This window comes from Planococcus citri, chromosome 1 (assembly GCF_950023065.1).
Source record: "Planococcus citri chromosome 1, ihPlaCitr1.1, whole genome shotgun sequence".
In the NCBI taxonomy this organism is placed as follows: Eukaryota; Metazoa; Arthropoda; class Insecta; order Hemiptera; family Pseudococcidae; genus Planococcus; species Planococcus citri.
The window spans coordinates 58,573,382-58,593,110 of NC_088677.1; the positions used below are offsets into that span (position 1 = coordinate 58,573,382).

The 19,729-nt window shown below is 34.7% G+C and overlaps 1 protein-coding gene and 2 long non-coding RNA genes across 4 annotated transcripts in view; 1 reads left to right on the top strand and 2 right to left on the bottom strand.

Moving 5' to 3' along the window:
* Positions 1 to 15,265, bottom strand: part of LOC135842361 (uncharacterized) — a 239,249-nt gene extending 223,984 nt beyond the window's left edge. The window contains exons 1-2 of the long non-coding RNA XR_010558115.1: positions 14,895 to 15,265; positions 4,279 to 4,335 (exon numbers count right to left, since the gene is read on the bottom strand). This is a non-coding gene — a long non-coding RNA (uncharacterized LOC135842361). The remainder of the gene's footprint in view (positions 1 to 4,278; positions 4,336 to 14,894) is intronic.
* Positions 15,266 to 16,204: 939 nt separating this feature from the next.
* TfIIB (transcription factor IIB) lies at positions 16,205 to 18,610 on the bottom strand. 2 transcript variants are annotated; one of them, XM_065346739.1, is made up of 8 exons: positions 18,437 to 18,610; positions 18,288 to 18,334; positions 18,105 to 18,215; positions 17,842 to 18,028; positions 17,550 to 17,765; positions 17,343 to 17,475; positions 17,151 to 17,272; positions 16,205 to 17,069 (listed from the first exon to the last, which is right to left on the bottom strand). In XM_065346739.1, the coding sequence occupies exons 2-8, from the start codon at positions 18,302 to 18,304 to the stop codon at positions 16,908 to 16,910; spliced, it is 948 nt and encodes a 315-aa protein (XP_065202811.1). In that variant the 5' UTR covers positions 18,305 to 18,334; positions 18,437 to 18,610; the 3' UTR covers positions 16,205 to 16,907. The 2 variants fall into 2 exon arrangements, with proteins under 2 accessions (XP_065202811.1, XP_065202809.1); XM_065346737.1 differs by having other exon boundaries at positions 18,288 to 18,607.
* LOC135833114 (uncharacterized) lies at positions 17,936 to 19,460 on the top strand. The gene is made up of 2 exons (XR_010556407.1): positions 17,936 to 18,074; positions 19,272 to 19,460. It is a non-coding gene; the product is annotated as an uncharacterized LOC135833114 (long non-coding RNA).
* The last annotated feature ends 269 nt before the right edge of the window (positions 19,461 to 19,729 follow it).

A 19,729-nucleotide genomic window follows, 5' to 3' on the forward strand; every position in this document is an offset into this window, starting at 1 on the left:
TTGCGAAAGAAGCTGATTTCGAGCACGTTTTGGACCACAAGGATGCATCTTCAAAAAACGTGATGAATTTCGATTAATGATTTTTTTCTGTCTAACGGGGGACTATTGATAAAGAATAGACAAATTTTGATTTATAACGATGCAAAATCGAAGGGGTAGGGCCTAAATTTTACGAAAATAAAATTACAAGATTCCTAATTATACAAGAATTCTCAATCAAAACTACTTCTGCGGAACCTTGAGGACCATGTGTCTGAGATTTTACTTTTTTTTCGAAAAGCACCCTCAAAGATTCGAAAGTATTCCTCAGATTCTTTCCACGTGGTCCCTTAGCTTCATGGGTAATCGTCGCATAGATGATTCAATTTGAAAGAGCTGAGTTCAAATATTTCTTCAACTTTTGGACACCGCCCCTATAAACCCTCACTAATGTTTCTTAATATGGCCGAAATATCAAAAAATTCAAAATAAGGTGCCAGATATCATCATTTTTTGTTAATTTTTGTACAGGTATTGGTTAAAATTTTGATTTCCGAAATTGTAAATTATTCACAGGAGGAGGAGGTGAGGTGTAAATAATTTTTTGTTGGGGGGGGGGTCTCATCAAACACATCAGAAGGTCCTAACATCCCTGCCCAAAAGTCAAATTTGATATTCTAGATTTTGGGAGCACTATTTTTAATGAAAAACGGATTTTTTTGAACTAAATAGAGGACTTTTTTATCATCTGCAAGACCTATAGACATCTTGAATTCATATGGTTTCTGGTAAATTTAACAGTTTGAATTTTGAAACGAATATAAAAACATTCAGATAATATGAATTTTTTTTCAAAAAAGCCCCAAAGCTAAATTTTTAATTTTCCGAATTTTCCAAAAACAATTTTAATCTTTTTTTTTTGAGCATAGGGAAATGCAATTTTTGGTCCAAGTCTTAAAACCATAAAAAAAGTCGTTTTATGAAATACTGAGTCTTTGAAATGAACTGAACTACAGGCACAGGCATTATTGAAAATGATTCTTTTCAGAAAATCAACCTCAAAATTAAGTATGAATATCGGATCCCCTAATTTTTGTGAAATTTTTTCACCACTTTCCTTCGAGATAGTCCAGTAAAATGATCTCCATTATTTACGTCTGAAATTCTCAAGGAGAAAAGAGGTGGGGAGACTTTGTAATTTTCAGGAATTTGCGATTTCCTGCAAAATTATACTTAACCTAATCTAATAAGATTCACAATTTCGAGGTTTTTTGAATTCAGAAAATATTTGATTATGCAGTTTTCAAAGAATAAATGGACACGAGATTCAAAGTAAAAAAAATTCAAAGCTCAAACTTAAACTGTTACGTGAACACAAAAGTTAGAAGCAATGAATTAGCCCTTCCGTGGAAAGGGGTGGGGGGGTCACAAGGTGTATAAATTTGTATAAAGCCCCTCATAAAAGCCTTGTGGCACGTTGAGGAGGTGGGGTGTGCCACAATGTTGTGCTCCCAATATGAATAAAATAAAATTTCTATTGCAAAAAAAAAAATTGTATATAAAAATTCTAAGAAGATTCCAAAATAAGGCAAAGAATCAAATGTCACTCATTCAAATTCTCTGAGTTCAAATAATGGCTGTGTTTTTCCAATCTGACCCCCCCCCCACTAAGCATGACGAAAATTGTTTTTAAAAAATCAGAAATCCTCCCCTCCAAACCACTTATTCACCCCGCCATTTTGAAAACAAGAACAAATAATTTCCTGAATTTGGTGCGACATTTACATTCCAACCAATTTGAGGACTCTGAGTTTGGATATCCATTTTGTCCTCTTTTTCTTTCGGAATTCAGCTCAAATCTCGATGAAACATGATTTAAATGAAAAAAAAAAATTAAAATTAAAATTTCAGGTGACATAACGATTTAAATTTTCCACCGTTTCCAGTAAAATCAAAATATGGCATCTAAATTTTAACGAACCAAGAACAAAACTACTTCTTCGATTAATCAAGACAAAGCAGGAGAGAGGTACTTCCATCAAAACAGTCGTTTCCACAAAATTTTGATCAATTTATGCACCCCTCTCCTCCTCACTATCACGATTAATTGATGAAATTTGCGTGAATTTGTCTATTTTTTGAAAATGTGTAGAAAGAAAAACTTTAATTTGAAACTTCAGATTTTCAGTCTTTATGGATCTCTAATTCTCTGCTCTTTTCATTAAATCCGAAATGTTACTTAGTGCTTGAAAATTGACAACATTCAAAAATAGGACAGTTGCAGAAAATAGCGCTCAAAACGGTCGAATTATTTTATTTTCGGGACCCTTAATTTCGTTGAAGTTGGATCTCTACAGAGAGGAGAAATTAAGAAAAACAGCCAAAAATGTATTAAATTTCAAGTTTTTGAAAATACATACAAAATATTCCGTAGAAGAAAATATTTTCAAAGCGCAAATTTACCCAAAAATACTTGAACAATTTACAAATTTTGAACTGCTCAACAGAATCCTGAATGTGGTTTTCAATTTTGAAAGCAATGGCCTGGGTCGAAGCAGAATCTCAAATACTATATTTTGAAGAGGAAAATCTTTCCCAGAACAGATTGATTAGGGACTTGAGCGAAGAACTACGAATTTGTCGAAAATGTGCTCTATTCGAAAACCAATATTTGCCTTCCAGAAGCACCTCCGGAGCTGAAAATTGTTCTGAGTAAATTTCAACTCAAGATGAAGAGCTTCACTGAATTTGGTCAAAATTGTCCGATATTTTTTTTCGTAACCCATACTGAAATGCAATTTCAGTTCGTCCACAGCAATTCGAAATTTTCGAAAAAAAATTGAAACATATCAGGAGCCGAAAGACCCAGAATGACCCCAAAACTGAAATATTGGCAGCAGAAATCGAAAAGAGCACCAAGACACAGTAGAGAACTTCTCAAACACACTGTAGATAAATTTGCCCCTTCCAATGGCAATCTGCAACATCTACGTACGTATAAGACAAACATTCATGCGGCAATAAATTACAATATCGGATCCCATATATACAATATGTAGGTGCATCCAATACATAAAAACCACGTTTAGCCTACAGCAGGTGAACGCGCCGCGCCGGCCATAGGTATACTCCATACATACAGATAAATATAGAACGCAAGACGAAAATTCATACTTTAAAAAAAAAACGGCCCCCAAACAAATGGAAGCCCACGCCGAATATGAGCGGCGGCGCTCGCCGTAAATCGTATGGCATAAAGGACCCCACCGTAGACACGACCTCATCGCCATCCGAATAAGTTAATTTATATACTTATACGTTTTTCATCTTCGCTTTTCTTTCGCGTACTCGTAATCGTAGCCGTATTCGCGTTCACATCTTGGGCAATCGATAAATCATCGTATCGCGTGTTTAATAATATAATAAAAAGCGTTGTATTCACGTGACACGGACACGACCCTATTACCAAAAAATCGTATACTCGTACTCGTACATACCCTGTCTTTTCTTTTTCTTTAATGGAACCGACGAAGTAGGCATTATCAATGAAATACATCGTAGGTAAAGGTATCTGCGACGTCGGTCGTCATCGTGATTCGCTGAGCTAACCTGATACCTCAAGCGTGGAAAGCATTTCTTTTCTTATTTTTTTCCATCTTTCATTCGCTCATTTAGAGTTCGAGTACACTTTGTACGTACTTACCTAATTCATGGCTCGACAGTCCAACACATCTTTGGTGCAGGCTTCCACCACAGTTCGTGGTTCTCGCCCTGCTCGAACCACAGCTACCTACTCGTACTCTCTCCATCTCATTGTCAGCAGAACTTGTGTATTTATATTTACAACCATAGGTGCACGCGTTAATTAGCTAGCTAACCTATTAAAACGCGTCCAATTAATCGCCAGTGTAGGTACTTGTTCAATTTATGGTTAATACGTATTGGTCATTAACATGGGTGTCGCGCGAGTACTTAACGCCCCTCCATAGTATGTAATATTACACGTTTCACACTATAACTTGTATAGTATGTACCTATGTACTGAATGTCTACGTAGTACGTACAGAAGGTAAAAAGTAAGCATACGAGGATACTTATTACCTTATATACCATAATTTTGCTGCGTAAGATACCGATGGGCGCGTGGTAATACGATGTAATTAGCTATGGCGCCATTTATTTAACGTGCGTTACAGGTATACACGATATAGGCACGGGTAAATTATTACAATCAACGTACGCTGTGTAAACTTATCGTATACTAACATAACATAAAAGTAGTGGTTCTCAGAAACATACCAAAATTTTCGACGTAACTGTCATCGTGGAAGCTTCGATGTATCTATTTCGTAATAACTGCAAAAAAAACGAAAGAAAAATCACCATTAAAATGATAAACAAAAATGTTACATCTATCTACAATTCTACATATCAAGTTAACATAAAATTAGACAAAAAATTGTCTAATTACTGACATGGAGGGCCCAGTTGTTTTGTCAGTCACTAGAGTAAGTTCTTGTTGCAATACTTCATGCTGGAGAGCAGGAGGGGGGGGGATTCGAATCAAATCTGCTTGTACGTATTATAACATCACAGAAAATTGAAAATAGATCCAAATAACTCACTAGAACATTATTGACAATTTCAAAATTGAACTTTTCCTGCAGAAAGAACATAGTCGGATGAAATAGGCGATTTAGCCTCGTCCTCGGATTTTGAAACTGACCACCGGAAATTGTTTTCTATCGTCTATATACCATAATCCATGCGATAACATTTTTAGATCACTAAATGCAATCATAAAAAAATATAAATTGTGTATCTCACTTAAATGCGCAACATACAGAGCCGTCAAGAGAAGGGGGGCAAGGGGCAAACGAGGCAGTTTGTCTCGGCTCGACGAAATAAGTTCCTGTGATAAAAGAAACCCATTATTTTTTACTTCTCGAATCACAAATTTTCAAAAACTTTTGCCCTCGTTTTGTTCGGACTCATTTTCATTTCTCTTTCAAAGTTGAAATGGAAATTTCTAAAAAAAAATCGAGTTTTTAAGCCAAATAATAAACTCCTCATGAAAAAACATCATTTTTATGCCTCTTAAAGTTTAAATTTTCAAGAGCTTTCACCCTCGCTTGAGTCAGTTCCGTTTTCTTTTTCAAAATCAACTTCCTTTAAAAAAAAACATCACTCTTTTAAAAGCTAAAAAATAAACTCCTAGTCCTAGCCATAAAAAAACCTTTGAGTATATAATATTACATGATATGGAGGGCTACAGGGTGGCCAGAAATATCGGGTACCCCTAAGAAAGTTTTTCATTAAAAATATAGGTTGGCAACGTGAAATAGATGCATATGATTGGTGGAATGTTATCTCTTCAGTCCAACAACCAATCATGTGTTATCATTATTATCATTCACTGTGACCAACCGAAGTATTTAGTTAGAAAACTTTTTTAGGGGTACCCGATATTTCTGGCCACCCTGTAATAATGTAGGTTCCGTGGAGGTTTCTGTAGAGCGCGCTCGACTTGGTTCAGTAAAAGAACCCAAATCACTTTGGAGACAATTTTGTGAAGTAAAAAATGGTTTAATGAGTACCCAAGGAGTTTTAAGCCTTCCCTTGAACATTTTTAAACATTTGAAATTCAATTCATCACTTACATTTATCAAAATCGCTATCGTGGGTTCTTTTACTGAACCAGGTAGGCTGGTTCAGTAAAAGAACCCATGTTGGCGATTCTAAATGAATTGACGCGATTATTTGAATTTTGAGTATTTAAATGGTCGAGTGAAGGCTTAGGACTCCTCAGGTACACATCAAACAATTTTTTACTTCACAAAATTGTCTCCAAAGTGATTTGGGTTCTCTTACTGAACCAAGTCGAGCGCGCTCTATACGGTCCTCAGCTGCGTTATGCTGAATGCCACATTATTAGCCCTCCATATCATGTAATACATATTATAGGGTGCCATTTATCGGCACGACAGATTAAATCATTCGAACGACAGAAAAAAAGTGTTTTGCACGACAGATGCTAACGTCCCAAAATCACTTTTTTAACGACGGAAACAGTTTTCAACAATCGCACGACAACAAAAATTGAAGTGCACCGGTGCACGCCAAAAAAATCAAATGAACGCCAGTGTATGCCCGACAAATAGAATGAAATGCATCGACCACTTTAGGAAATGAACGACCACATAATGATAATAGCGATGAATTTATTCACAAAATCAAATTTCTAAAAACGATTAATTATTAAAGAATTAAAGATATGAACGTACATAACATAAGAACAGTAAGTAGGTATGAATGATTAGATGAATGAGGAGTGCCTTTTTAGCCTTGCTTGGCCTACCCCTCTTTCTTTTCTGCCCTAGAGGCACATTTTTGACTTTTATTGGCACAGATACTTCATCAAGTCGTATTTGCATCCCCAATGTATGTTTGCACAACGTGTTCTTATCGAAAAACGGGCAAGTGCAGTTTGATTGTCGTACATCGTCCTTTACAGAAATAGCCCAGACACTGAACATCTCATTTTTCATTTCGTCGAATGTTTTCCATGATCCATACTTTCGTTTATACCTCGCTACTATGCGGTCTGAAATCGGTTTTTTCGCTGAGAAGGAAGCAACAAAGAAAAGTTGACCTTCGGAAGTGCAGGTATCTTCTACAATGGGGACATTGTTAACGGCCCATTGATATGACTTCGTCCAAATTGGTAGTGAGATGGCCACCTCACTCGAAAAAGGGACACAATTCACGCAAGTAGAAGATATCACTTATTGAAACAAGCGTACCATTCATTATTCACAAATACTGCTCCATTCATGTACACTAATTTAAACGAGAGGACAAAAATTTGGGGTATCGGGCAATTGAAATAATTTCGTCGGGCTTTCCCATGTTAGTCGTGCATTCCCTTTTTCGTGGCATGAATTTTCTATGCTAGTCGTTCAAGGTCTGTCGTTCAATGCTGTCGTTTTAATGACCAAAACTGTCGTTAAATCCCTGTCGTTCAAAAACACGATTTCGTCGTGGGATTTTTCTGTCGTGCAATTCACTTTTTCTGTCGTTCAATTAAAGTTTTCCCCATATTATATACTCAAAGAAAAAAACCTCCATGGTATCTAATGGAATTTTTTTTTGAAAAAAATCATTACTTATTTACCTACTACTTTTTTTCAATCGCATTTTCAGAAAGTTCTTCACTCGACTCCCCCCCCCCCCCATGTGTGAGAAAGGGGTCCCCGTGGGGTTGAAGGAAGAACTTTCTGAAAATTTGATTGAAAAAAAGTAGTAAGGTAATAAATGTAGTGATTTTTTTCAAAAAATAATCCGTTATTTTTTTTTTGAAAAGATCACTACTTTTATTACTTGGTACTTTTATTCAATCAAATTTTATGATTTTTTTAGAAAAAAAAAAACACTTTAAAGTTAACTATTTTAAAAAGTTTTTGGAGTAAAAATTTAATTTCATAGTAGATAATACAGGGCGTGCTAAAAGAAACTTGACAAATTTCAAAAACGACTTGACACATCTAAGATGAATGAGTAAAAATGAAAATTTTGACAACAAAAAAAGGCTGAGAGTTTCAAAAACCGATTGGGAGTCATCATAGCATTTGTGGCAACGGTTCGAACGATATGTCACTTTGCATCTTTTCGTTCTTCTTTTTTATGCTGTTTATGTGAATTAAATGTTAGAATTCGTATGTCAAGTTTTTTTTTGACACATGTCAAATTTCTTTTGGCACACCCTGTACATATTTACTCCCAAAAAATTTTTTAAATGGTCAACTTTAAAGTTTTTTTTTTTCTAAAAAAAATCGTTTAAAAAAAGTAAAATTAACTTTTAGTGGTCATTAATTTTACTTTTTTTTGAAAATTGAAATTGGAAGAGAATCTGTATACAAAGTATTTTTCAATTTCATCAAATAAACTTATTTTTTAATTACTCGTAAATTGAAAAATACTTTGTTTAAAGATTCTCTTCCAATTTCAATTTTTTTGAAAATTTTCCGGTGAAAAATTTGATTTTGTCAATTTTTTGTATGTGTGGGAAAGGGGTAGGAGGGTGGTGTCGAGTGAAGAACTTTCTGAAAATTTGATCAAAAATAAACTTATTTTTCAATTAAAAAATAAACTCCTTGTCCTAACCATAAAAAAACCTCCATCTAACGGATTTTTTTTGTGAAAAAAATCACTACATTTTTCACTACTTAGTACTTTTATTACTACTTTTTTCAACCAAATTTTCAGAAAGTTTTTTACTAGACCCCCAACCCCCAACCCCTCTCCCACACATACAAAAAGTTGCCAAAATCAAATTTTTCTTTCAAAAAAATTGAAATTGGAAGAAAATTTGTATACAAAGTATTTTTCAATTTCATCAAAAATAAACTTTTTTTTCAGTACCTAATTTAAAAGTTTCTTTTGCGCGTTTGAATTTTTCAATTTTTTCACTCGTTACCTTTTTGACTAAATTCACTACTTTTTCACTACTTTCACCACCTGTTAGATACCCTGACCTCGTTTTCGGCCATTTCAAAATAAAATTTTAGAAAAGCTCTCGACATCGCTTCGCTCGGGACGATTTTTTAAAATAAGCAAATTTCACACCTGAAGCTCCAAAAAATCCAAAAAAGAAAATGTAAATTTTCATAAGTCGTATGAATATTATATCAGTTGACAAAATTAATATTTTTCTTTCACTGAGTCGACACCACCTCCTCTCCCATCTGAAAAACGTCAATATATCTGCTTTAGAAATGGGACCCAAAGTGATATTTGCTATTAGCTCTGTGCCTACATTGGTTCTCGACGACCCCGACAACATATTTACATTTTTTTTTTTTTGAATTTTTATATAGGTTAAAAGACCTTTAAAAATGCAAAAAGCTGCTTTTTTCGCCATTTCTACCGCCTGAATAGGTCAATTTTGGGCGGAAAATTGTTTCTCGCAATACGTATAGGTATAAGATGAAAAAAAAATACAATGCACCATCAACCTGAATTTGGACCCCATTTGTCAATTTTTTCTACGTTTAATAATTTGAAATAAAGAAATTGAATTGCATGTTTTTGGGAAACTCTGAACCCCCTTCCGAATCACCCAAGTAGCCAACATTCATGCCTAGACTAATATCAATTCGAAACATATCATATATTGTAATTTCAGGAAAATTAAAAATCTGACATTTTAGATCAGCCAGGCAAGTGGGTCATCAAGAGACCAGACAGGTAGATACTAGATAGACGACCTCGAAAAACCGATTCAACGGGTCAATGACCTTTGGTGCCAGGCGGATGACCTTGAACGGCAAGACTGACGATGTAACCTTGGGACGACAGACAAGGAAAGTGCTCTAATGTGGGGACTGAGTATTCTAAACAGCTCAATCGATGCTAGATCCAGGTCTTCTAATATAATTTTCATAGATTTTGCATGCACTTGTAAGGCTACCATTTCACCTGCCCTACCCGAAAATTTTGTTTAAAAATGTGGTAAAGGGGAGGTGCTCTTCAGGACCTTACAGAGCATGAAATGAGGCATTTTTTAATACTTATTCTGGCATCTTTTTGATTTATAGGGTATATCGATCAAGCTCATACTTACTTAAGTACATTGCTATTTTGAGATTTCTGAATCTTGTGGGATGGGACTGAAATTTTGTACTCGTAGTTAAAACTTCCACAAGAGACCAAGAGTGTACGGTGGATGACCTCTCCGCTATTCATTTCGTGGGTATATTTTTCCCATAATTTGTGGTAAAGCTGAAAAGCTCGATTTTTTAAAAACTGATTTATAGGTAAAACTTTTTTGTGGCAATTTTTTCAATCGTCTTTACATTTCCTTGGCTTTTTACATCGAACACGTTGAATTTTTTGAAAGTCGATTCACTCATTTAAATTGCTTTCAAATCCATCGCCGATTTAAACGAGCCACTGACACTTCCGGAAATTGCTTTTTATTAGATCATACAAGTTGAACGTAAACAAATTTCAACAATTCATCCATTAATTCGTTCTGTGTGGAACACCAACAGGAATGAAAGCAGAGTTAAGGGAGTTGATATGTTCGTGTCATCGAGCTGCCGTATACGTTCGACTGGTCGTAAGATAAGGAATATTTTTGTTTTGTTGTCTTATCAACATACGAACGGTCGTGATTAACCGTGGCTATTAATTCGATTTGGGATTCAAGAATATTGTGCATAAGTAAGTACGCGGACGCGTTATCAGATGTAAAATGCAGATTTACATTTATGGAATAACGATGACGGCAGCTGACGTTTAAAGATCAATACAAACGATGATGATAAATGATTAAAATTTACTCGTACTAGCGTAAGTGTTCCCGGTCCCGGTTGCGGACGCGGCCGCCACGGCCGAGTCCGAACAATATGAACTTACGAGTTCAGTGTTTCTCAGCTCCGGTATAAGTACATATAAATTAGCTATTTGTGTACTAGACGTACTCGTAGGTTGCCGTCAAGTCGAATGCAATACGAAATTTCATCTAGAAATGTACCTACTTTTAAAAGTACAGAAAGAAACGCAAATCTGTCATGATTTGACCAGTATGGTCACCTTTTATGCTGCTAGGTAGATAGATATATATAGTTCACATCTGACACGAAACCGTGTACCTAGACCTACGTAACATGAAGTGGCGAATTTTTTGATAACCCCTGTATGGACACTATGAATCCTACACATTCCTCAGACTAACTTATAACAAGTGAAATTCTTGGCGGATGTAAGCGGACATTATCATTTGACATGATCAACTCACAGACTGGTACTTGTTAATCTTGCAGCATCTAATAACAATACGCTATAAGGCAATGACTAAATGTGATTTATTCTTATTTAAATGTAAGAAGTCACTGATATATGTTTATGTCACGATTATAACAAGCCAACTATTCCAAATTAGAGGATACCAAGACCTATCAACCACTTACTCTAGTCGTCGTGAGGTTTTCGATTGTACCCTCTTTTTATACTATTTTGCTCCCTCTGCAGCTATAAGGTAGGAGTGAACTTCCCTGCACCCAGCTTGTTTCTTCATCTCGAAAAATCTGACGTACATTTAGGTCAACGTTTCGGCTTTCGTTCGGTCAGAGATTTAAAGATTCAAAAGCACTTTTCACGATCATTTTAACACCGAATGTTGTTAGGTGCTAATTTTGTATAATTTATGGATTCATTTTACATCCTTATGGGTGCACGTTGGTTAGTTGAATTGGCTTATCAAATTTTTTACATCTTATTTAACCATTGAGTGTGAATGTGTGTATGCCAGACGTGTTAACTGGTGCAGTGCTAAATACGTATAATATGTAATTTCGATCAAATACCAACAACTCTTTTAAACCAATCAGTGACTTGATCAGTTAGCTAGATTGGTTTAGGTATAGTTTTTTTTTTTTTTTTTTTTTTTTTTTCATGACCCAAGGACGAGTATTTCTATATGAATTGCCAGAAACGTATTTGGTGTCTGGTTATTTTTATATTTTGCTTTGGTTTTATTTTTCAGAAGAGGTGTTGATGATTTGATTACACTTTGGCTGAAGAAAAGAAAGTTGGAATTATATTTTCTATATTTTGCAATGGCCAGTCAAGTATCTGGAACGAATGTATTTTTGTTGAGAAAAACTTCTACAGATCAATTAGGTACTTATAACTTGCTGAAATACAAATATAAAAGTTTTGTTTGTTTTTGTTGTTTTAAATAATAGGAGGGAGAGGGAAGGTTAGAAATACATATAAAGTTCAATTATACGGAATGGATCTCGAATCTGAAGTCATTTAATGAACTTGAGCTTCATGACTTTCGTTCAAAACAGGGCTGTAGCGAATGGTTCCTCAATAGGGACTGGGGGTAAATAACCAGAAAACCCTATTTCATAAAAATTTCACTGCTTCTATTCCACACTTTCCTTTCGGCTTCAACAGGTATACAATAGCCATCAACTCACAGTTCAAAAAGCTCCACCTTTACACTAATAATCACAGTTCACAAGCCATCCATCGTTTCTCGCAGATATTAAAGGACACTTGACCTCCCAACACATTCCAACTATCAATTTCTCGAGCATTTCTATAGGTATCCGAGTGGGTAATTTCAGCTCATCCAGTTGACCCATTCACGCGTGAGTACAAACTAAAGCACATTGTACGCCGGATTTTTTTTTATTATTTAATTAAAAACCCGTAAAGCGATATTTCCACCTATTCTACCAACCACGTTTAATAGTCTAGTAGAAATGGTCCACGAGAGAAAAAAAAAGATCATTAAAAATACATTCGGTAGGTATTTGAAAGAAAATAAACGTTAGATGCAATTTCAGGCTGAACCCGAGTCCGAGTATAATAACGGTCATTGTAACATCTTCGTCCATCGTCCTTCGTTTCTTCAGATGCTTTTCCCGTATAGCCCACTGTATATAGCTATAATTCCGGAACTTCTTTTTTGTTTTATTGTTTTGACGCATACGAAAGTAGAACACCTTTTATGGCTTTCGAATTAGTAGTCGTAATATATGAAACGTGGGGTTGACGAATTACAACTTCAGTTCCAAAGTTAAAGTACAGAAAAAAAATCTAACGTAATATACGAGTACCTAACTACGGATTAGTAGACAGAAACATAATACGAATTTGGTAACATTTTTTCGCAATGTTCAACGATAAAGGACGAAGAAAGAAAAAGCAAAGGTTTGAATTTTATCACAGTAAGTATACACAAAGAAGGTACCTATAGGGTGATCTTTTCGATTCTTTTCTCTCGCCCTTACGAAACTGAGTATAGGTAAACATAAAATAAAGGGGAAGCTATTTGTATTTTTACAGTAGTAAAATAAAAGAAACCATACCGTACAGCTTCCTGTTTTTCTATACATCCGAAACAAAAACACAATCGTAAATTTCTAAGTGTAAAATCTGGATTTGTCAATTCCAATGAAAGAAAAGAAATATTGTAGGTATTGATTGTTAGAGAGAACGAAAAAAAAAAAGTCCTGGGTGATAATTGAAAAGAACACCTTCTTTGCAATCGTACAAGCGATCAATGACCCATTTAATCTTCAACCTTTCTCGTAGTCGTAGGGACCTTTAGCTACACTAAATTCAGGTAAAATGTAACAGATGCGCTGTATTGAACTCAATTTAGAACTAAAAAGGGTTAAATGTGGTAAACTTTCAGAAAAAAAAATTGAAGATGATTGGGTAAAATTCTTATTACTCTTGTGGAGTGATAATGAGATTTTGAATTTGAATCGATAACGACCAATTTTTTAAAAAAGTTACCTATTGTTCAGAATCTAATTCAAATTGAAATGAAAGCAAAAACAAAACAGTGGAGAAAAATACTCATTGTAAGTAAGTTGATTGATCTCTTAAAAAAAAAAAATAGTCATTTTATCAAAATATTAATGTTTAAAATTGAAAAAAAAACAACAGAAAAGAAAAAGAAAACAATAAAAACCACGAAACTCATTCAATACTACCCTTGTTAATTGCATTTATGATCAGATGATTCTCAAGTTCTCCTACGCGATCATCCAAACTACATGTTAAAGAAGTTGCCTCATTGTTGGTTCAAGGCGTTTCACGCTATCCAATTTATATTGCATATTTTTTTACGAAGTTTTTAAAAATTTTAGGTACTCGTAATTCGACCATTTCGCTCATTACACTAGGAATAATTCATTTGTCATCTTTTTTTACGAATCTGGAAAAATTATCTACAGACCTTCGCCAAGACCAAAAAAACTCCAGCAACATCACACAACACCACACAAAAACTCACGAAAAATGTCACATTGAATCGTTCTTACAAACGAATCGAAAACTCGAACCAATCCATTCTGGTATTCAACACTTGAAAAGTACATTCATCATCTCATCACGTTTTCGTACATCTTTCATGGAATTTCTCATCGAAACTTTGAGGCACGTAAGCTCACACTGCAAAAAGATCGCCAATCGTTCTGTAAATAGTAGAAACTGAAGACGGAACTCCATCATAAATTTTAGAAATAGAAAACCGATTTCTAATTGAAATAAAAATTGAACACTGAAGTAAGCACAAGTAGCTCTGCAACTCATTAGATTCACAGAAAATGTCATATTGCACTGAAACACAAACCAATCCGTTCCCATATTCAATGTATATAAAATGTATTTCAATTTTCATCACCTTCTGCTATTCGTAATCGAAGTATCGTCGTCACCCATTAAAGATGAGCTGTGCTATGATAAGTCACTATATATGAACTTCATCATCGTTCGCAGAACAGAACCGACAAACGACAATAACTCTAGAAATAAAAAACCGATCGTTGGAACTGGAAGAAGGTATAGGCACGGTAGTTTTCAACTTGCAGGTCAAATTACCTGAAAGCTAACCACATTAGTAAGTTTCATAACTGAGAATACCTACCATGCCTGTAGAACACCAACACCATCAGAGTTGATACTGGAATAGATTCCTCGTCTATTTTATCGTGACTAAATCGAACAATTAATTGGCAACCGATATACCACTGAACACCGATCTCTTGTTAAAATTTAAACGCTATTTGTTCAAGAGCACTTGATACTTTCCCACAGATTCAACACCAATAGTAGAATTTTTGCTCAGACATCGGATTTAAGACTGTACTATCATCGTATAGTCGTAAAGCACTGTAATTAACAAACCGACGCCGATCTAAGCCACATGAATATCGATGTTTGACTCTTCTACGTAGAACTGGCTTCTATACGATATAGGTATTTAAACAGCTCAAAGATGCATCTTGCGTATCTATTGCTTACCTATAGGAACACAGATCACAGGATACATTTTAGCATAGATCTTTTCGATCTTCACTATAAGTAAACTAACTAAAAATCTTCACCTGTTCTACACGATGAATCGTTCATCTTGGGAGTTGGATTTAGTGACGATTTCTTGATGAATTTTGTCGATGTCAAGCTACACTCAACTATATCTGGCGTATCGGATATCGCGATCAGTTTTGATTGTTCTGACTCTGTTTCCACCGGCCTTTGATTGTCTGATTTCCGATATCATACACTTGGCAACTTTCAACGAAGCTTATCATCTAACGAAATCGAAAACAACAGCGAGTTCGCCACTACTATAACACAAAAACCACCGGAAACGAACTTTCGTGGCCTCTATTATGAGGAAAAACACTACAACCGACGTGAAAAAACAATGAAAAATATTGAAAATGAATAATGAAAAATGATGAATGAACTCGCAGCCATGCCATTCGCATTCCTGTGATTCCTGAATGAATCCAATGAATCACCTGTGCAAAGTCTAGTTTGAACATTTCATGCGGACAAATTTAATGGTGAGGTGCAAATTCACCCAAACTGGTTGCTTTTTCATTTTCAGTTTGAAATTCTTTTTTTGCTACTTCTATTCTATCGTCAAAAACTCAAAATTGAATAATTGATTCAATTAATTAATTAATAATTTAATTATACGTAATATAATAAACTGCTATTGATATGCACAACGACTTCTTGATGAAATGAAAATGACTTCAAGCAGTTCAAGCTCACGGTTGCAACGAAATCATAATTTTAAAGTACCTAATGCATTTCAATGCTCGTAGTCGTAGTACCTAATACCTATCATACTATTACAATTACACCAATTTATTATGCACGTATGCAGTTTCTATTTCATATTATTTATACTGAAATTTGAATTTAGCCAACACAATTCCTAATTCTTTCATTTCTCAATCATGAATCAGTCTTCCTAAAAGAATAATTTCATACCTAATAAACACAAAGACTACAGTTTACAGGTAAAACCCGAAGGTGCGAAAGTACTCACGAATTAATTAGTCGGTAAGTAAGGTGTGAAATTAGGACAAGTATGATATCCGTAATATTATTCCAACATTTGTATTTGTAACCGGTCACGAATTTTCTGGATAGACGATTAATATTATTAGAACTTAATACCTGTATTAAATAATTATTATAGCACGTAATTGTTATGCAAGTAGCGCAATGGATTATAGAATAAACGTATATTTCACGCGGTATCGAAATTGATCGGGGTAGTCGAGCAGAATCGAGCAAATCAGGTCGAAGAGATATTAAATAATTCAAAATTTTCCGAAATCTAAACGAAAATCCATTACGAATGCTTCAACTGTCAATTGGAAAAAATAAAAATCAATTTAAGTAACATCAATTTATTTATACGATTATAACACAAATACAAACAATTTTTAGTTCCACGCCAATATAATTTCAAACACCACTTAGTACTTTAAGGAACATTTTACAACTTATTTCTGATTCTTGATCATGCGTATTTTCAATGCTCCATAAAAATCTTTCCAACTAAAAATTACCGTGTACAAAATATTAAATTATCTTACGATTACAGTCTCAAAATAATAATAAATAAAACAATTCACAGAGCGAGATCTAAATCTGATAATATAGAAAGGAGAAAATACAATACCCGATCACAATAAATAAAACGATGAAATGACGTGAAACCGACATCGAGAAAAATATGAAGTATTCTTGAAAGCATATAAATTGGAATATTTTACAATAGAAATAAATCGGGCATTCGTAGAAAAATCTAATAATATCGAATATAAATAATGAAAATTTCACACACCACTTAGCACTAGAGCGGAAGCAAAACAACGATTATATAAAATAACCGACCTCTCTCGAAGTAGGTACTTCACGATTGAAGGATTTAAGGATTACGAAAAACATTGGTTAAATAGAATTTTTAGTTCATCGAAATAACGATTCATCTGATGAGGTGTAAAAACACTGCGATTAAATATGAATTAAAACAAACGGAGGTTGCCAGTCGATGTTCACAAAATAAAACTGCGACGGTTTTTGGCTCGTTCTCACGATGGAGGTAACTGTTCAATAGGAACTGTGTATTTGAAATCGGCAGGAAATAAGCTCGAGGCGAACGGCAACATGAGTTTGTACGACATTCTGATAGTTGCTTCAGCTACACCTGCGATATCACCGATCTCTTTTTGGTTTTTCTTATCATCTGATGCCTGCAGCGAGAAAAAATATTCAGAAAATTAAAATACCAGATTTATTCGGTTTCCAAAATGAATAAAACATCGGTATTTTACTTGAGATGCCATGTAAATAGCGGCAGCGGCGACTGATATGGGTGATTTTCCCGCTACAATATCCATTTCCACAGCTTTTCGAGCAATATGAGAAGCAGCTCTTTGCACGTTCATAGCCAAACCTGAAAATCACCGTAGCAGTTTAGGTATTACAGGCAGATTGATTTTATAGTAAAATTCACGTATATTTACCCAAATTAGAACAAAATCTCGACATGAAATCGCCGGTGGTGATCAGTTCTACGTTCGTTTCCAACGCTTTAAGTATAAGCTTGAAACACCTGCCAATTTCTTTCTTACTGATTTTGCTCACAGCGCAAATTTCCTACAGAAAATAAATATTAATTTACAATAGATTGATATGTTTTGAGGAGAAACCAAAATAATGGAATTTTTTACTTTAAATGTCCTTGGAACGCCTTCTTGTCTGCATGCGATGTACAAACAAGCTGACGCAATTGCATCGTTCGATCTGCCTTTTAAATTACGTCCATCGTGAACTTGCTTAAACAGTACATCGGCCCGATCGACGATCGCTTTAGGTAAATTGATACGATCTGCCATGCTTCCAATTTCTTTAAATGCGTTGATTAGCGTTCTATCGGAGGAACTCATCTGTTAAACAAATCGATCATTTTAATAAACGTAACCTCGGATCTTTCGATTTAAAATGATCGCTTAATACACGTACCGTCTTTCTGTTATGATATTTAGACATTCCGAATTCATCGAAAGAAGCGCTTCCTCGAGCTGGACCAATGATGGTGGAAAGATCAGAACCACCTAAGAGAGGATTCTCTGGACCACCAACACGAGATGGATCTTCGGTTGTTTTCTCATTGCTGAACGTTCTCCACTCAGAGCCAACGTCGATTACGCTGCAAAACGATTCCTTGCGTAAATATATCTCCACTGACCATTAAAGTAACTTTTTTCGATCAAATTGATACTCACCGATCACCTACAACTAAGCCACATTCCGAACATATTGTATCACCTGCGTGACAATCTTCAATGAGTGGAGCATCGGGATGATGTCGGCAGGCAACTTTATCCATTTCAAATCTAAATTAACGGATTTGTGATTAATTGACAAACGAAATAAGGTACTTTTCTAGTTCGAGGATAGAAGATTACCTGTGAAAGTTGGACATGGTGAAACAGCAACCAACGTAATCACAAATCTACAAAAACACACAGCGAGTATACTTTCTTACTTTCAACAATTTATTGGTTGCTATGATTTTCAAATTTCTTAATTTCATTTGCTATCATCCATAAATTACCTGAATTTGAAAAATGGTACAGGAAAGAGAAGATAATTTTAGAGGATGAGCGTAGAGATGTGCGTAGTTGCGTAGTGCGTACTGCTATTTATTTTATTTTTCATTCAACACAACAACACAAATGTTGAAGGTAGAGTTGCCGCGAATTTTCTTTTTGAACCAGGGATGTGTAACAAATCACAATATTAGATGGCCTAAATGATTCTTTTTCTGACGCATATGCGCATGTTTTGACTGTTTTTTGATTTTTTTTTTGAAAATTATTTTTGAATATTTTGAATGAAGAAGAAATGAAGGATTGAAAATAACTAATAACTTCATGAGAAATAAAATTAAACGTGATAAAATTTCATATTTAAGTATCGATTCGAGTACTTAACTATGCGGTATGCGATTCATCATGATGTTCCTGATTTTGACTGGCGATGAATGCGATGATTACTTAATTCAATTAGAAACACCAGTTGGAATTATCTTATTAGTTTATTACGGGTAGTATTTATTTATGAAACTGAATGTGATAATCTCTTATTATTCTGATTACTTTACCGGAGATGATGAAAAATAAACGAGGCTAACGGTAGATGACGCATCGGACGAGTATTGATGGTGTTTCATATTATTTTCAAAATTTCAATCAGAGTGAGATGAGAAGAACTGAACTTTTTGATCAAACTACTAGCTTTTCGAACACGCATTTAAATACTCGTAGATCTTCGTAGACAATGAAAAATAAACAAGGCCAACGGTAGATGGTGGATCGGACGAGTATAGTACTTTTACATAATTATAATTATTATTCACAAATGTTGATTTTTAATTTACTTCTTCGTAGATCTTCAGTTGCAGTCGTCGTTGCATTCTTCTGGAGAAAACTCAGAAAAATTCATAAAGCACGCTCGCCTACCTTAAGGGTGCTTCATCTTGCAGAAAAAACACTCACATTCTTCCTAAAAATTGTTGAATGGTATATGGAAAATGTCACTTTTAATGCATGAAAAATAAAGTCTCAACTTTTTATTCATTAATTTTAAAATTTTTGAAAAAATTCGAAATTTGAGGCTCCCTGCGCGCGGGCTAGAAGAAGAAGTATGTATTCTTTTCTGGATCTCATTATGCATGAAAAAGTTCCTACTTCTTAACCATAAAATCTAATCTAATGGTAACAGAGTGAATCGCGGTAATTTTGAAATGGAAGAAGACCATGAAAAGTCAAACAAAATTATACAAAAATTGACTGGAAAATTTTTTGTTTTAACTTACACCCCTTTTCAGTGCCTTGGAATCCAGAAA

Coding starts and splice junctions, on each gene's coding strand:
- TfIIB (XM_065346739.1), bottom strand. Junction 17,766..17,841: donor AATATCATAACAGAAAGACG/GTACGTGTATTA, acceptor TTTGTTTAACAG/ATGAGTTCCTCCGATAGAAC. Junction 17,273..17,342: donor GAGATTTTGTTCTAATTTGG/GTAAATATACGT, acceptor GGTGATTTTCAG/GTTTGGCTATGAACGTGCAA.